Source organism: Molothrus ater, chromosome 5, assembly GCF_012460135.2.
Source record: "Molothrus ater isolate BHLD 08-10-18 breed brown headed cowbird chromosome 5, BPBGC_Mater_1.1, whole genome shotgun sequence".
Classification (NCBI taxonomy): domain Eukaryota; kingdom Metazoa; phylum Chordata; class Aves; order Passeriformes; family Icteridae; genus Molothrus; species Molothrus ater.
The window spans coordinates 52,498,816-52,515,303 of NC_050482.2; the positions used below are offsets into that span (position 1 = coordinate 52,498,816).

A 16,488-nucleotide genomic window follows, 5' to 3' on the forward strand; every position below is an offset into this window, starting at 1 on the left:
ACTAACTGCCTTGCAAAAATTTGGGGAAGGTTTTCCTGACAGGAGGTAAAATGATCTGTGGGTCCATACACCTCTGTCCTCCACAAGCTTGTTGAAGAGCACTGTAGTGTGTTACTGTGTGGGAATAGCTTGACCTGAAATGTGAATTGGGCACTAGACAGAGTTGAAGTTTATGAGCCCTCTATCCTCTAAGTAGATCCACATGAACAGATCCTTGCAATTGCTCAAAGCTCCCACTAGATAAGTCCTGTTATCCATGTGGGTTTTCCTGTGGCATCAAAGCTTTAGACAGAAAATGATGGTGCTTTAGGTATCTGATCTAGGGCCATCTTAGGCTACATTGGATTTAGTGAGATTGGTGCATCCAGGGTGCAGGCCATCTGTCCAGGAGGAGACCTCTACTTACCATCTTAAATAATGAATTACACTGTAGAAATATTTACTGCTTTCCACAACATATAAAGCATCCCCAATCTGTCTCACTTAGAGAAAGATATCTGCATTTGGTCAGGTGAACACAGACACAGAGTCCCAGACAGGGAAATAGCTTTTTCTTACTCTCACCCTTCCTCTTCCAGGCTCCAGATGCTTGAAGCCATCTGCAAGCACTGGGAAGGTCCCATCAGCCTGGCACTCTACCTTTCCGATGCAGAAGCCCAGCAATTCCTGCGCTACGCTCAGGGCTCGGAAGTCCTGATGAGCCGCCACAACGTTGGCTACCACATCGTGTACAAGGAGGGGCAGTTCTACCCTGTGAACCTGCTCAGGAACGTGGCCATGAAGCACATCAGCACACCATACATGTTCCTGTCCGACATCGACTTCCTGCCCATGTATGGACTCTACGAGTACCTCAGGTAATGGACAGTAAGGGAATTCCCACTGCCACCCCCATTTCAGCCTCTCCACTCCCTCTCTCCACTACCCTTCTCACATATTCCCAAAACAAAGCAGTTTGAGCAGATCTGGAAACGGAAGCATATAATGATCTGAGGTGTGACAATGCCCAGCAAAGAGCAAGAATTTTTAGAGTAGAAGAAGGGACTGTAACTGGAAAGTAAAGCAAAATAGTTATGAAAGAAAAAACCCAGGTCTGAATGTGAGCCTTGTTAGCCATTAGAATAATCTCCTCAGGGCTGCAGAGGAACCAATTTGAAAATTGAACTGGGTTAAGTATTATTAAATGTCCAAGAGCGTCATTTATTAGCAGAGATGTGAAACAGGCAGCTTCTCTAAACATCTCTGGTGTTAATTCTGTTCTTAATGTCAGTGACAGAAAAACATGCAGAGCAGTACTGAACTTGTTGTCCATGTGACACGCTCTTAATTCAGTTCCTTATCTTGAAAAGAGTCTAACCATCTCAAAAATATGACTGCAATGCCAGCACCTGTCAAGGCAAAGTAATTGTCATAAGGAAATAAGGAGGAGTAACATCAGTGTGTATTGTATCATACTGCATGTGAGCAGGTTGGGCTGAGCAAACTACAGACTTCCAATCCATTAACTGAGCTTTTTTTAATTAAGACCTTTCTGCCCTGCAGAGGCTGGTCATCTGAGGCCAAAGCATAGAGCAAGGAGGACACCCTGTGGCCAGACAGGAGGATGTCAGTTCCTTTATCCTGACCAGTTTACTTTACATCTCTATTCTAATTTGGTAAAAGTTGATCAAAGTGTTCCAGTGAGGGCCTGCCTGTAGGTGTTCCCTATCAGTTCATAAGCCTGGGGCTTTGGAGTGTAAAGGAAAATATGCCTTCTGGTATCATGAACTTATGGAGGAGTTTCTTTCTTTCAGGCTTAACTCTGTAAGACATTTACAGGGCCAAACTCACTATTCAGAGGGGTGGAGTACCTCTTCTGTGAGGAAGGGATCAGAGAGTTAAGGTGTTCAGCCTGGAGAAGTGAAGGCTCCAGGGAAGCCTTACTATGGTCTTCCAGTATATCAAGGGAGCTTAATAAGAAAGATGGGGACTAACTTTTTTAGTAGAACCTGTTGAGATAGGACAAGGATAACTGGTTATATACTAACAGAGAGGAGATTTAGATGAGATGCAAGGAGTAAGTTTTTTGCAATGAGGATGTCAAAATGCTGATACAGGTTTCCCAGACAGGTGGTGGGTATCCCATCCCTGTAAATTTTCAAGGTCAGGTTGGATGGGGCTCTAAGCAGCCTGATCTAGTTGAAGATGTCCCTGCTCACTGCAGGGAGGTTGGTCTAGATTATCTCTAAAGGTGCCTTCCAACCCAAAAATTTCTATGATTTTACAAAAAGAGAAAGTAGGTCTTTCAAAAAACCAAGATAAAGCTACTAGAAAAAAAAAGGGCTAGATGACCTTTGGGTTCCAGCCCAAACTATTCTATGTCTTTCAAGATGCTGAATTTTAGTTGTACACAGTGTGAAGTATTAGCACACTGTGTAAGCTTGTTTTCCTCTTACTTTGTTGAAGTCTTTTCAAGTTGTGCTAGGAGCACTCCAAAATTATTCCTTGCCCACATTAGATACATCCATGTATCTCCAGATACGTGGATGAAGAGTTATTCTTCATTTCTCTATTCTTCTGTTAGTGTTGCATAGTGGTACATTTTTTCAGATCACTGCTGGACACAGTAAGGATGGCAGCTGTTGATACTGGCATTAAGTGCTAGATAAGGAACTTGTTCTCTCATGCTGCTTCACAGTGCACGGATGGGAGCCAGCAATTAAAGGAAGAAAAGAGGAGAGAAGGCAGAATGAAGTACCACCATTTCCTTGAGATATTACAACCACAGAAATAATTCTCATAGGGTGATATTGTATTACAGAACTAAGTGCACCATGACGGTGCATTGGTGATGTTTCAGAAAAAAGCAGAGATGCTCTCTGAGAGCTGTTACCTCTGAGACTTTGTGTTACCCTGCCAGCCTTTTTTAAGGCCTGTACCACCTCAACTCTGACTGAGAGTCTCTCTTGCCTGGGAATATTGAAGTTGCTTATCTGCTACTACCAGCTCTTTAAAAAGTGATTGGATTGTTTTTTTGGTTTGTTTGGGGTTTTTTTTTGCATGTGCACTAGATGCTTTTGTGCAGCTTTTTCTGTAACAATTTTTCTAAGCAAAGTAGCAGGGAGTTGCATTGAGATTATTTTAAATATGGATACCCTGTGTCTTTCTGCATTGACTGTTCCCACTGCCTCTGCAAATAGCTGATTAGCTATCTGTCTGAATGGCAGCAATTGTTTGTTAGAGAGACGTAAAATGTCTTTATCCTCATTTCCTCAGATAGAACAACCATAAACAAATGGAAACAGTGTGGTATTTTGGGCATCACTTTGTACAGAATAAGCCAGGAAAGTCCTACTCACTGAAAGTTTGCTGATTTACATATATTGCATATTATGTCTCTGCAGATAATATATTCTCGGAAAGAAAGGAATTTTGAAAAATATTTTCAACTTATTTTGAAGGTGTCATATGATAAAGGTTACAACCAGTTTTGAAGGAGAAGCTGATGGAGCTGATGGTTATGTATCCCTTTATTTATCTGTTGCTTTGCACTTAGATTTGTGCTAATTGAGCTTTTTCATAGCTGCTAAGTAAAACCATTTCAATGTTTTTATCTCCATCAAACACCCTTTTAGTCCTGCTTTAGTCTTCTGTGAAGTACAGAATGAAATGTATCATTTAAAGATTTCCTGTTTACTAGTAGTTACTGAGGTCATCTTGTCAGTGCCCCAGAGGTAAAGGCTTCTTCTGGTTGCTGCAAGTAAGGTGCTTGGGTCATCCTAGAGTGACTTCTAACACAAAACAGTGAGACAGGCTGCTTATCTACAGCTGTCACAACTAGCATTGAAGTTCTTTCCTGACACATTTGTGTAAAATGTGCCCTTGGCTTCCAGTGACACATTTAGCATGAATTGGGACCCAGCATCCCAGCTCCATCCATGGGTTTTGTATCTGTCCCCTACATCATGAGTTGTGAAGTAGTTCTGCTTATTTTTCAGCATCTCAGCTAGAGAGATAGTTCAGATTGTGTCTATTGGGGTTTTTGTTTTGGTTGCCTTTGTAGTCTATGAATTCGTGTCTTCTGCAGAGAGGAAGAGCATTCAAATGAATTTAACAGTGGTTGGCAACTCTCCAGTTCTGACCACAAGCTCAATGACTGACATATTTGTAACTTGCAACCAACTACTTTCCAAATCCCGATGATGGACTCTTTTTTTTTCTGAGTGTAGTGCTTTAGGATTAGGTTGCTAGCTTTTCTCTGTCTGAGCTTCTCTATCCTCCAAAAATGGGAAGGATCTTACTATCTACTTATATGAGGATGAGAATTCTGTGTTAATTTTTGAAAATAACAATGCAGATTAGAAGATTGATATCAACATGCTGGAGTTCATTCAGCTTGTGAGGAGACTCTTGTGTTTTAGGATTCATTTCTTCACTGCTTTGTGAAAAATATTGTTGATTAGATTTAAAATTTAACCCAACCTTCACTGTGTCAGAATGACACACATAGGTCTTAACACAAAGATAGCTGGAAAATGGTTTCCTGGACAACACTAGCACAAAGAGAGCTAGCTGTTCATAGTCATAAATCCTTATTTTGGGGTTTGAGGGAAAAGGATAAGAAAGGAAAGTGGATACTGAATCAATACTACTTAATCCAAAAAAACAGCCCTCATCAGGATAGTGCAAGAGTTACGTAGTTTACCCAGTGTTAGCTTGCAAAATAAGCAAATGTATTCCCTACATTCCAGGTATCTGGCAGCACCAACAAAATTTTCTTATTCCCAAATGGTAACAGAACCAGCCAACCAACAAATAGCACCTCTGCTCAAAACAGGAGAAAAAGTCATCCCACAGAAAAATGAAAAGGTAGATTTGCTTCCAGTAGGAAGAAGTTAGAATTTCAGCTGGTTGTCCAACTAGCCAAGTTATGAGAAGAAAATGGAAGGTGTTTTTTTCTCTAACAAGTCCTCCCTGCCATTATCACAGTTTAAAGGGCCTCTGTTGTCCTTTGTCTCTGAAGTTCAACATCTGGATGTCAGCAGTGATTTCTTCTTCCCTTTGCATCAGTCTTTTACGTCACAGAGTCCACCTGAAGGGCAGATGATTCTACTCAGAGATCAGTGCTGCTGGGCTTCTTGTCTGTGTGCCTCTGCTCCCAGCTTCATTTTGGAGAGCCCTCCACTTTACCTTACCACCTGCACTGGTTGTGGCTGAGCTGGAGGTCTTCCCCTGTGTGATGGTAGCATCCCTCACAGTGCTGTGCTTTGCCTTGGTAGCTGGAAAGGTGTTGATGACACACCAGTGTTTTGGCTACTGCTGAGCAGTGCTGGCACAGCATCATTGCTGCCTCTCCATCATTCTGCCCCCATCTGGGAGTGAGCAAGATCTTGGGAGGGGACACAACTAACACAGCTGAGCCAAATTGAACAGAGAGAATCCATGCAAAATGGTGTCCGCTCAGATAGATATAAAAGCTGAGAAAAGGAGGAGGAAGGCAGGACATTTGTTATTTAGAATGTTTGCCTTCTGCAACAACCACTATGCGTGCTGAAGCCCTGCTTCCCGAAGTGGCCAGACATCACTTGATGGGAAGGAGAAAATAAAATCTTCTATTTCTCTCTTTGTTGGTGCATACTCAACCTTTTGGTTTTGTTTTAGCAAACTGCCTTATCTCAACATACAAGTTGTTTTCCATCTTATTTTCTTTCCCATACCCAGCAGAGAAGGAGGGCTAAGAGCAGCTTGGTGGGCACTTGATGTCCAGCCAAGGTCAACCCACCATACCAACATGCACGTCATGAAATATTTCATGCATCTCTTGAAAATATTTCTGCAGAGAATATCCTGCTATTTTTTTCACTTTGGAAGTATCTCCACATCTCTATGGTAGCCTGAATGCACCTCAAGTATCTTGTTTCCAGACCTCTGTTTCTCTTCGCTTACCTCACTCTTCATGTTGACCTCTGTCAGTGCAAGTGATTTCAGGCTGTTCTGTCAGTTTTTTCTCTCTGCTTTTTGATTTCTTCATGAAGGTACTATCATTTATTCCTTCTAATAGTTCAGGCATTGACGACTGTATGAAATTTGGAGGTGACAGGAGCAGCAGGGAATGTGCAGAAAGGATTGCTGGTATCAACAGCATTTTTGTGGTTATATCCCATATATTAGAGAATAAGTCACATTCAGCACTAGATTCATCACAAGTTGCTCTGTCTGACAGTTTCTGCTGTTACTTGTGCTTGATACCTGTATCTGCTGCAGCTTTGGTCAGCTTCAGACTGTAAACTTTGGTGGGCAGGATTGTTTCCTACTCTTGGACAGTGCAAGCACAGCAAGGCTTTGAATTTTGCCTGGGCCTTTTGAGCTCTCCTTAAAACAAAGTTATAGTAACAGCCATAAATGGAAGCTGCTGTTCCCTTTACCTGCTCCTTCCTAGAACTGAATCCCCAAAACTGTACTGCTCAAGGCTGATAGATTGCACAGAGACCAGAAAGACTTAGATTTTGGAAAAGAAACTGTATTAGTATCCCCTGCTCTCAGAAGTGTGAAAGGGAATAAGCATTTAAAAGCATCATAAAGACTGTATACTGGCACTGCTCAACAACTTTGGAAGGTCACAACTGCTGGTTGTGAAGGGTGCATCTATTGACATGCAGGTATGTTGGCCTCTAGTGATGGTGAGGGAGAAGCTACAAGAAGAAAGTACAGCACCATTCATGATAAGATGCTGTTAAAATCCTTCATTTGTGAAAAGTTAACTGGAATGTGTCAGAGGCTCTTTAAACAATGCAAACTTTGCAGTAAGGAGCTGAGAACAGATTGCTTAATATAGAACAGGCCTATAGGGTGGTATGAATTTCTAAAATTCAGATTTTATGAAGTAGTTGTGCTCATCTTCGTTTTCTGTGACAGCAGTATAAATGAATTCTAGGTGTTCTGGGCTTAGAAAAATGGTTTGTTTGCTTCTTCTGTTATTAGGATAGTGATCCCAATTCCTTCAACTTAAAAGGCTGTAGAGAGTTTGCTGCTTGTCACCATTCTCCTTGATTGCTTGTTGCAGTAACATAAAAGTCAGGACAGTGAATCCTGTTAAGGGGAACTGACTTTGACAGGGAGAGAGAGGCATATTTCTGGTATGAAATATGGAGATAATGAAATAAAAATTGAGACAGAGTTATTTCTAATGACAGGTATAGTAAGATTCAGTTGGGGGATGGAAAAAGTAACTTCTTTTTCTTTGAATTTTAGTTTGTTAGAAAAAAATACGCTGAACACCTCTGGCAGGCAGGATGAGACAATGCTAAGCTGCTCCTCTGCTGCAACGATCATCCCAAGGCCCCTGCCTGGAAAAGAGCCCTGTGTGAAATACATATGTGCACACACACTCAACACCCAAACAGTCTCTGCACTGAACAACTTGCAGCAAAAAGAAGGAAAAAGAGAGGCATCCCAGTCCATTCAAGTGTAGAGCACTTCTCTGCTGCCAACAGTCTGATCAGCATTGATCAGTCAAACACACAAGCTCATTTGGAATTCTGTTGCTCTTCCTGCTCTTAGAGCATCAGACCAAAAGGAGAAGAAAATTTGAAACACATGTAGGAAAAGATATGGGCCGTAGTTACATTTATAGTATCCTAACTACCCATTTTTTGCACTTTATCTTGAAAAGCTCAGTGATTTGCTCATTTGAAAATTTTCCTGCTTTTATTTGTTGTTTCTCTTTTGCCAGGAAGTCTGTCATCCAGCTAGACCTAGCTAACACCAAGAAAGCTCTGATTGTACCTGCCTTTGAGACCCTGCGCTACCGCCTCTCCTTCCCCAAGTCAAAAGCAGAGCTGTTATCTATGTTGGACATGGGAACCCTCTTTACATTCAGGTAATGGAAAGTACTCTTTAACCTGTGGTGATTACCTCTGGTTTTTATGTTCTTCTGAATATTTGATTCTTCTCTTTCACTGTCAGGTGCATTAAGAAACTTACTGGAATTTTTTTCCCTTTTCGAAGAGAGGCAGTGAACAGAATCATGTGGATATATTCTGTCTTTAAGCTCAGCATTTTATCTTGTATTACAGTCCTCTACTGAAGGACTTCAGTTGTTAAATCAAATTTGTTTTATTTTCATAATTTTTTATTGCACTACAAAATCAAGCGTGACCATTACACTCAAGTGCATGTAATTTACTTTTTGGCTGCCAAATACTATCTGTGGAGCTGTGTCTTCTCATGTGACCAAAAGTAATGTATCTCTGCCCATTGGTTCTCTTCCTTACTGGAAAAATAAACACAGGCCTGTCTTATGCTCTTTTAAAGTGTGAAACAGCTGCTTAAATACCTAGAGTTCCTCCGTGCAGAGGTAAGAGAGTACTCTGACTAGAGGCTAAGAAGCAAAGAACACCTAAATTTGGAACTCCTCTCGGAAGCAGACTTCTTTTGTGGCTGTGAACAAGTCACTTCTATTACCTGCCAGACTCCTCAGTTTTAAAATGCAGCTAGCTGGGGTTAACCATCTCTTAGGTGTGTGTGGTAAGGTCTGATTAGCAGACATTTGTAAAGCATCTCAGCAATGGGAAGAGTACAATATGGCCTTATGATGTTGCACAGAGAGGGGGCTTAGGAGACTTGCGTTCTCGTCTCAGCTCCACTGCTCCCCTGCTGAGAGGTGCTACACGAATCACTTTGCTTTCTTACATCTCTGTTCCCCTTCTCTGAAATACAGGTAACAATGTTCACCTCTCCTTTTTGCAGTATTTTGAGATCTGAGATAAAAGCTATGAAAAAGCTAGGCATTATCCATGGCTGGAGGAGCTCCATATCATACCTCTCTCATCCTTCTCTTACTTTAGAGCTTTCCTCACACTTTTCCCATTCCCTATATTACACACCTCTCTCGTTGCAGCAGCCACCCTTCCCTCATGTGGTTGCATACACATACCATAGCAGACAGCCTGTGTGAGTCTGAAAAACATAATTCTGATCAGTGTCAGAATTCTACCAATAACTGCCTTGAAACAGAAACTTGAGGTGACTGAGAGAGGCATGCCTCTGGAAAGTTACTTAAGGATACTGATAAAGCAAGTGCTTTTCCCTCTGCCATCATTCTTTAACATACAAAAGACATAAAAATTAACAAGAGATCTGATAAAAAATAGTTTCGTCTTCCATAGTTGAGAGAAAAAGTCTTTCCAGTGGAAAATAACACCCTCAGGATTTTCAGATGTTGCATTCCACCAGCAGTCAGCTGCACAGTGGTGGCCTTCCACTACAGATTTCATCTTCAAGCTAAACAGCATGTCGGTGTGTTACATGCACAGTTGGATTTGCAAATCCTTTCTCAAGTCTCACTCAGGCAAAAATGTCTTGAACACCAGTGGGAGTTTTTCCAAAGCAAGGTTAAGTAAAGTAAGACTTGAAGGACATGCAGTCTGTAGCCGGTGTACATATTAATGTAGGATACATTTTACAAATGCTTCGTCAGTTTGTTTTGGCTCATTTCATTGCTCAAGTCTGTAGACAGCCACAAAGCATCTGGGCTCTCAGCTCTGGGCTGAGAATTTCCACCTCCACCTTCAAGGTGCTTTAATAATGCTGCAATTTGCTGCTGAACAGGTGGGAGTGAGCTGGGGAGGACTGGTGTGACAGTGATTGCTGAGAGTGCCTGCAGCATCCCAGTCCCTCACACCACACGGTAGATTACAATCTTTCCCTCACTGAAATTGCTTTTGTCACCTCTTTTTGAAATGGTGACCTTTTCTACCTCTGGGCAGCTAAGAAGTACACAACAGCTCTCAATTACATCCCTCAGTCAGCAACGGAAGAAAAGAGAAGACAAGTGAGCATCTGTGGCTGGCAAGGTGTGCTGTGTGAAACCCTCTGCCACAGCAGGGGCTCTGTGCCAGCTCGCTGGCTCCCTTGGCAGCTGCTGGCTGGGAGTGTGCTCCCGAGGATGTGCCTGCTCAGGGCCTGGATAAGAGCTGATGGACACAAATGTAATCCCCACACACATCCAGGCACAGGGGAAACCACAGCTGGCAGGAGACACATCATCGCAGTGAGAAAACATAAAAACCAACAGCTGATTAACTAATTAACTGATTGCATCCACAATCCAGCAAAATGTTGAAGCATCTGAGAACAGAAGTGGGAAAGTTCTTCTTTCACTCATCTCTCTCACTGAAGCGGGAAACTTAGAGGAGGCAGGGAGGAAGACTACTCTGAGAAGAATAACTACTTCATTTTGCTAACTTTAGCAAAATGAAATTTTATTTTAAATAAAAGCAATCAGGAACACAAGTAAAATGAAGCATTGGATCCAAAGTGGAGGAGGAGGGGATGTGGTGTGTTCCAGTTGTTTTCCATGAGCCGTGGGAAAGAAACTCATCGGGATTTTAGGGAGATTGAATTACTTGGTTTGGATTTGTCAAAAATGTGAGCATAGTGAAAAATATATTGTTCCAAATTTTCATTAAGTACTCCAGGGATTGTCAGATTGAGTGTGGCCTTAAAATTCAATGTGTATTTAAGTCTTGAGTTTGAAGGGCCTGAACAGAAAATTGCATTTATTCATTTGTCCTGTGAGATGGGATACCAGTATAGACAGTGAACCTCTTCTCACAACTGCATCACTGATAGTAAATAAAGTCTGTTGGAATGACTCATCCTTTAATGGGAGCTGCCTCTCTATGGACCTCCATGGAATGGTGTCTGCTTCTCATTCTTTGCAGTACAGTTCATGTAATCAGCCATTGACCAAGACCTAGTTCCAGCAGATTATCTGTGTATGAACCCATATATATTGTATGTACATATGTAATCCAATAATGCTCTCACAATTCTTTTAATGTTCTCACAATTAGATTGTTTTCAGTCTAATTACTCCTCCATCACTATTGTGTGTACACCTCATTTGAGCATCCAATATTCATTTACCTCTTTGTCAGGACCTTAGCTGTCCTTTTGCCTTTCTCTTTCCTTCTACTCACATCAATCACTCTGAAGAGGTAATAAAAAACTTCTGTTGTTATTTAGTTTTGTACTATCAAATCTACCCCTTTCTTTCTTTTTTTTTTTTTGTTGGTTTTTTTTTTTGTTGTTGTTTTTGGTTTTGTTTGGGTTTTTTTTTTTGTTGTTTTTTTTTTTGTCTCTGCAACCCCAGTTCCATATTTTCTCTTTATTGTCTCTTCCCAATTATTTATTTTCCCCTGCTAGTTGGAGTTGGCTGTCTTGACTCACAGAGGTTATACTTGAGCTGCTATAGGTGCTTACACTGATACTTCCAAAAAGGGTGGAAAGAAATGGAATTATTTTTATGGTTAGCATCTTGTTACCCCCTGTTTAAATCAGTGGGAGAGTGTTACTAGAATAACAGCAGCATTTGGCTGCTTCTCTGCAGGAATCTCTCAATTAACCAAAGTTTGTTCGGGGCTTTGAAGATACAAATCACTTCATAAGTATTTAGCAGTCATTATTATTATTATTATCATAATTAATTTCAAAATGCCGGAGGTAGGATTTTAGAAGATACAGCACCCTCCACAATCTTATATCATTTTAAACCCCACATTGTGACTGTTGGGTTGGGGTTTTTTTCCAGCATAGATTGCTGCACATTCATGACTGGCTAGGTTAGCCACTCATCACCAAAAGAGGACAAGAAAAGGGATAGGCTTTTTGGCAATGATTCCAAAGGGCATTAAGGGTTATAAGCATCTTTGTGAATCTGGCACTGCTTACTAATAATCTCTGGAGAATTATTTCACTGTCACTGTCATTATTTCACTGTTTTTTAATACAAAAGGGTTTTGTTTCTCCTGGTCCCTAAGTGAGATATCTGAAAGTGGTAAAACCTATTTACAGTTTAGAAATGCAGCATACAAAGGACCATACATTACTTGTGACCCCAATGCCATGGTAATAATTCAGTCTTCCTGCACTTCCCTAAAGAGAGAGTCAGTAAAGATGAACACCTCTGATTCTCCTGTTAAAAGCCATACAAATATGTCCAAATGAAAACTCCTAGGCTGTGATTTTATATTCCTGTTTTTAGCAATGGCTTACAATGTTATGAGAATTTCTGGGATTTAAGCATTACATCATGCTGTAATTTTGCAATATTTAATGCTCAAATCCCTTCACTTTTAGCATGTGAGTCATCCCTGTGAATTCAATGTACCTTAATTTACAAATTGGCAGGATATTTGTTTTGTCCCTTCTGTTGCCTATCTGTCTCAGAGCTGTAATACAGATACCTGCTATTCCTTTGTTTCATTAATTAATCTGTGAAACTGAAGAAAGAGCTTGTCTCATTGATTTTTGGAAAGTGTTAGAATAAGTGGGCGAGAGAGTCATTGACCCTGGCACTAATGGGGTGCATTCAAGCTGTGCTAGGAAGAGACCTGCTGTGACCTAAAGTAGATTAGCAAAATACAAAAGGATCTTTTTCTGTAAATCAAATTGATTACCATACTGAAGATCACAGGAGTACTCCCCACAATGTAGAACTTAGAGCAGAAAGCCTTTATGTAATATTTTACTTATTAATGTAATTATGCAGCTTGGTTCCTGCCATAGTAATAACCATAATTAATAACATAGGACATCTATCCAGAGCTGCAGGTGTCTCTCATGCAAATTATAAAATTGCCTATAAAACAGATCGTGAATATCACCATGGTGGGGAAATGGCTAATTTTAGGGACTTTATCTGAGCTGCAGATTTCCACACCGATTTTAGAGCATCGACTGATGCAGCTGCTTGGTTGCTAGGAATAAGACACAGCCCTTGTAGTGCAGATGAACTGACAGGGTACTGTGTAATGGTTTCTCACATTAGCATGAGGTACTGTTTTCACACTATCCTTCACCAACTAGATGTGTTTAAGCATTGAGCTCTGGGAGGCGTGCTGGAAATAGTCCTAGAAATTGCCTCCGACGTGTCCTGAAAATGATGATGTGAACTGTAAGCTAATGTCCTTATTTTTGAGCATTTCATCTCACAGGTAATATTTCGTTTCCTCGCCAAGATGCTTTCTATCTAATTGCCTCCCCACATCCCTGCCGTTTATGTCTGTTTCAGGTACCATGTCTGGACGAAAGGGCACGCGCCAACAAATTTTGCCAAGTGGCGAAAGGCCACCACTCCCTACCGCGTGGAGTGGGAAGCAGACTTTGAGCCATACGTTGTTGTCAGGAAGGACTGCCCGGAGTATGACAGGCGCTTTGTGGGATTTGGCTGGAACAAAGTAGCTCACATCATGGAACTGGATGCACAGGTGAGAAGATGGCACACGAGTATCTCACCCAGGGCTCTGCAGCAGGGTTGTTCCAACCAAGGCTGTGTCCTGTAGGAAGGCGTCACGCTTTGCATCACCAAAGTGTTCATCTGGCCTTACTGAGCTCCTTAATGAGCACTTCTTGAGTTGGGAACACTCTGTTTGATGCTTGTCAAGTATTAAATGAAGAGCTGAGTCTGAGTTCATTTATTTGTCAGTTTTAAGAAATTAATTGTTTTGCAGAGGCACAACCCCTGTAGTGCTTTCATCCTGACCAAAGCATTGAAGCAGTTGTTGCCAATCCCATCACTTATTAAGGAACATGTAGACCTAGCTGGGTTTTTTCCTTTAAATTGAGGTTTGTGAGTCCCAAATACTAATTTACAATTCAAAAACTAATCTTCAGTTGAATTCAAGGCAAGCATCTTTAATTTCTGGCTGGAATTTACAGCACATTTCTGCAAAGATGGTCTTTACATTTCCAAAGTCTGGGGCCATGGTGCTGACTCTAAAGGATCCAGGTAGTTGAGCCTTGGGCTACCTGCTTCTTGGATCTGTGACTTGGGATGAAGCTGCTGGGCAGAATTTATAATAATAAGGATGCAGAGAAAGCTCAGGAGTCCCAGACTGGCACCAGAGCTCTCAGAGTTGCCAAGGTCCCTGCTGCCAATCTAAATCTTAGAGGCTGGCAGTGACTATGGCTCCATGGGAGCCCAGTGCTGCTGCTCACTGAAATGGCAGGATTTGCATCACCCTGCTGTTCTTGGATGAGGAGTTACCCACTGTGCTCATCAGTAAGGTCTGGGTCATGGCATTTCTTTTTAGTTTGGGTTTGTTGTAGTTTTTTTCAGTTTGGTTTCAATCCCAGTGTTTGAACTAGTAGCATTTCATGCTAACCAAAAAAATAGGTTTTGGTGATCTTTATCCTCTTGTGATAGCTTCTGCTATCAATCTGGAATAGAGCAGATCCTTCTTTGCTCAAGTCTTACCAGTTTATGTGAAGTAGAGCAGCTCAAGGTTTGGAGCAAGTTAGTGGGAGATTGTGTCTCTGGGGTGTGGGCTACAGTGTATTTGTGTGCAGGCATGTGTGGGAAGGATATTTTCTACTGCTTACAAAACCACATGGTTACCTTGGGCTGCCAGCCACTTGCCCTCTGTTTGCCAAGGTCATTCCCAACAAATTTGTACCTACTTACATGACAAAAAATTATTACAGACTAGAAAAAACATTTTCCCTTATATTAATGTTAATATTACTTTGCTATAGCACTGTAATTTTCTAGTGCACTTTCCAAGCACTAATTAATTAACCATCAGTTGTGGAGAGTGCCAGGGTAATGGTTTATTATTTGTTAATATGGGTAACAAGTCTTATGTTCCCAGTGGCAGCTCTTATGTAGCATTCAGGATTTAACTCTTCTGTTCAAAGGTGTCTGCTCAGCACAGAGATTAACACATGGGAAATGGAAACAGTTTTCAAAGTTGATCATAGTGCAATTATTTTAAATGACCATTGGGTTGGAATTAACTCTGGGAAATTGTTCTTCTCACTCTTCCAGCCTTGAGCACAGTATCACATTTAAAAGAAGCTTCCTTTTCCTCTGTAGCAATTTGGATATTGGCAGGTTCTCCCACAAATGAGCCTAGAGGAGACATGGGATGGCACAGCTACTTCCCCTGTGGCATTCCTCTGCTTTGGGGTGTGCACAGATCAGGTTGCTGCCAGCTGCTAGGCTGGCTTCATTACCAGCAGGCAGAGGAGCTTCTCAGTTATTTTGCTGCTCCTCATGACCGCAGTGTCTGTCAAGAGGTCTGTTCCAGATCCCTTTCCAAGAGCCTGTGCCACTGCCATCCCTCAGAGCAGGACATGGCATGGAGATAATCATCATTGTTATTCTGGGAGCATGCAGGTGTCCACTGAGCTGGATGCTGTACAAATGCACAGATAATGCTAGTCGCCATCTAAAGAATTTGTAATCTAGGAGCTAGGGACAGAGGTTTCTGCTAGTGCATTGCCTTCTCAACAGAGGCTTCCATGTAGTAGGGCGAGGTCATTAGGAAACCTTTCCCTCCCTTTCCAGTGACTGTGCTAGACTGTAAGTGTCCCATTTTCCAGGACCCTAGCCCAGCATATTTCAAAGGGGATTATTAGCAGTAGACTCACAGTTTTTTGAAAGGCTTTATGTGTCTGAAGGCCATTCAGAGGGATGAAAACGCTGCTGTGCTGAACAGTTAGCACTGCAGAGTGTAGACAGTCCCTGACCTGCAGTATTACAGACTTGAGATGCAAACAGAGAACAAAGAAAAGGTTGTATGAGGGGAATGCATCTTCCTCTGCAGCTCCAGCCCATAGTTTTAAGGTTCTTTAGAGTAATTTTCTGTAGTTTGTAGTTTATCAGCTCTCCTCGCTCCATGGTGCCAGCCTTTGGTTTCACATTTGGTTCCCCATTAGTCCTAAGCATCTTCCAGGTGCATAAATTCTGCATGTGAGCATCAGCTTATTTTGCTCTTGCTATACATTTTTCACCCCAAACAGAAGCTCAGAGCACCCCATTCCTTATATGACAACATTGTAAATTGGCACAAAGATTTACCACTTTAGCACTGTCTGTCAGGGAGCAGGCATTCTTATAGGGAAACAGGAGCTGCATCTGCACTTAAGCTGCACATACAGGTGAAACACTAAGGTTTATCAGCAGACGTGTGGTTTTTTTTTCCTACAAATCTCTACTAAAATATTTTGGAGTACTCTGCCTTTCTGCAGCAGATATTCTTTGACTCTCTACAGACTCCTAAATCTACAAGTGACTGGGAATTACAAACCAGGGGGAGTTTTGCACCACTTCCTGTAAAGGCAGCATGCTCTGTGGCTGTTCCTTCCCTGGCCAGTTTCTTTTGTTAATCCAGCAACAGCTGCAGATAGAAACTGTGTGAGAAAATAGGAAATTTGCCTGTGGAGGCTTCAAAGTTTCTTTATCATTTGCATCCAATACAAGTCTGACTTCTTGAAATTCCATATGAAAAAAAGTGATTAGGGTACTTCATTTGGCTACAGAATAATGAGGTTCATATCTCTTACCCAGTTCCTTGCAGAAGATACCTGCTTGTTGCATATCCTACACTAGTGAACTTTCACCTTGTCTAAGAATCAGGCTTTTTTGAGCTTTGCTCTAATCCTTATATATTTACCTGTAAAAATTGAAAGAATCTTACAGGCATAATGGAGACTTAAATCAAC

The 16,488-nt window shown here is 41.5% G+C and overlaps 1 protein-coding gene across 2 annotated transcripts in view; it reads left to right on the forward strand.

Annotated features, from left to right (window-relative positions):
- The window catches only part of LARGE1 (LARGE xylosyl- and glucuronyltransferase 1), a 279,977-nt gene that overhangs the window by 251,580 nt on the left and 11,909 nt on the right, over positions 1-16,488 (forward strand). For both annotated transcript variants that reach the window (XM_036401466.2, XM_036401467.2), the window contains 3 exons: positions 579-857; positions 7,712-7,858; positions 13,055-13,250. In XM_036401466.2, the coding sequence (XP_036257359.1) occupies positions 579-857; positions 7,712-7,858; positions 13,055-13,250 (622 nt within the window). The remainder of the gene's footprint in view (positions 1-578; positions 858-7,711; positions 7,859-13,054; positions 13,251-16,488) is intronic.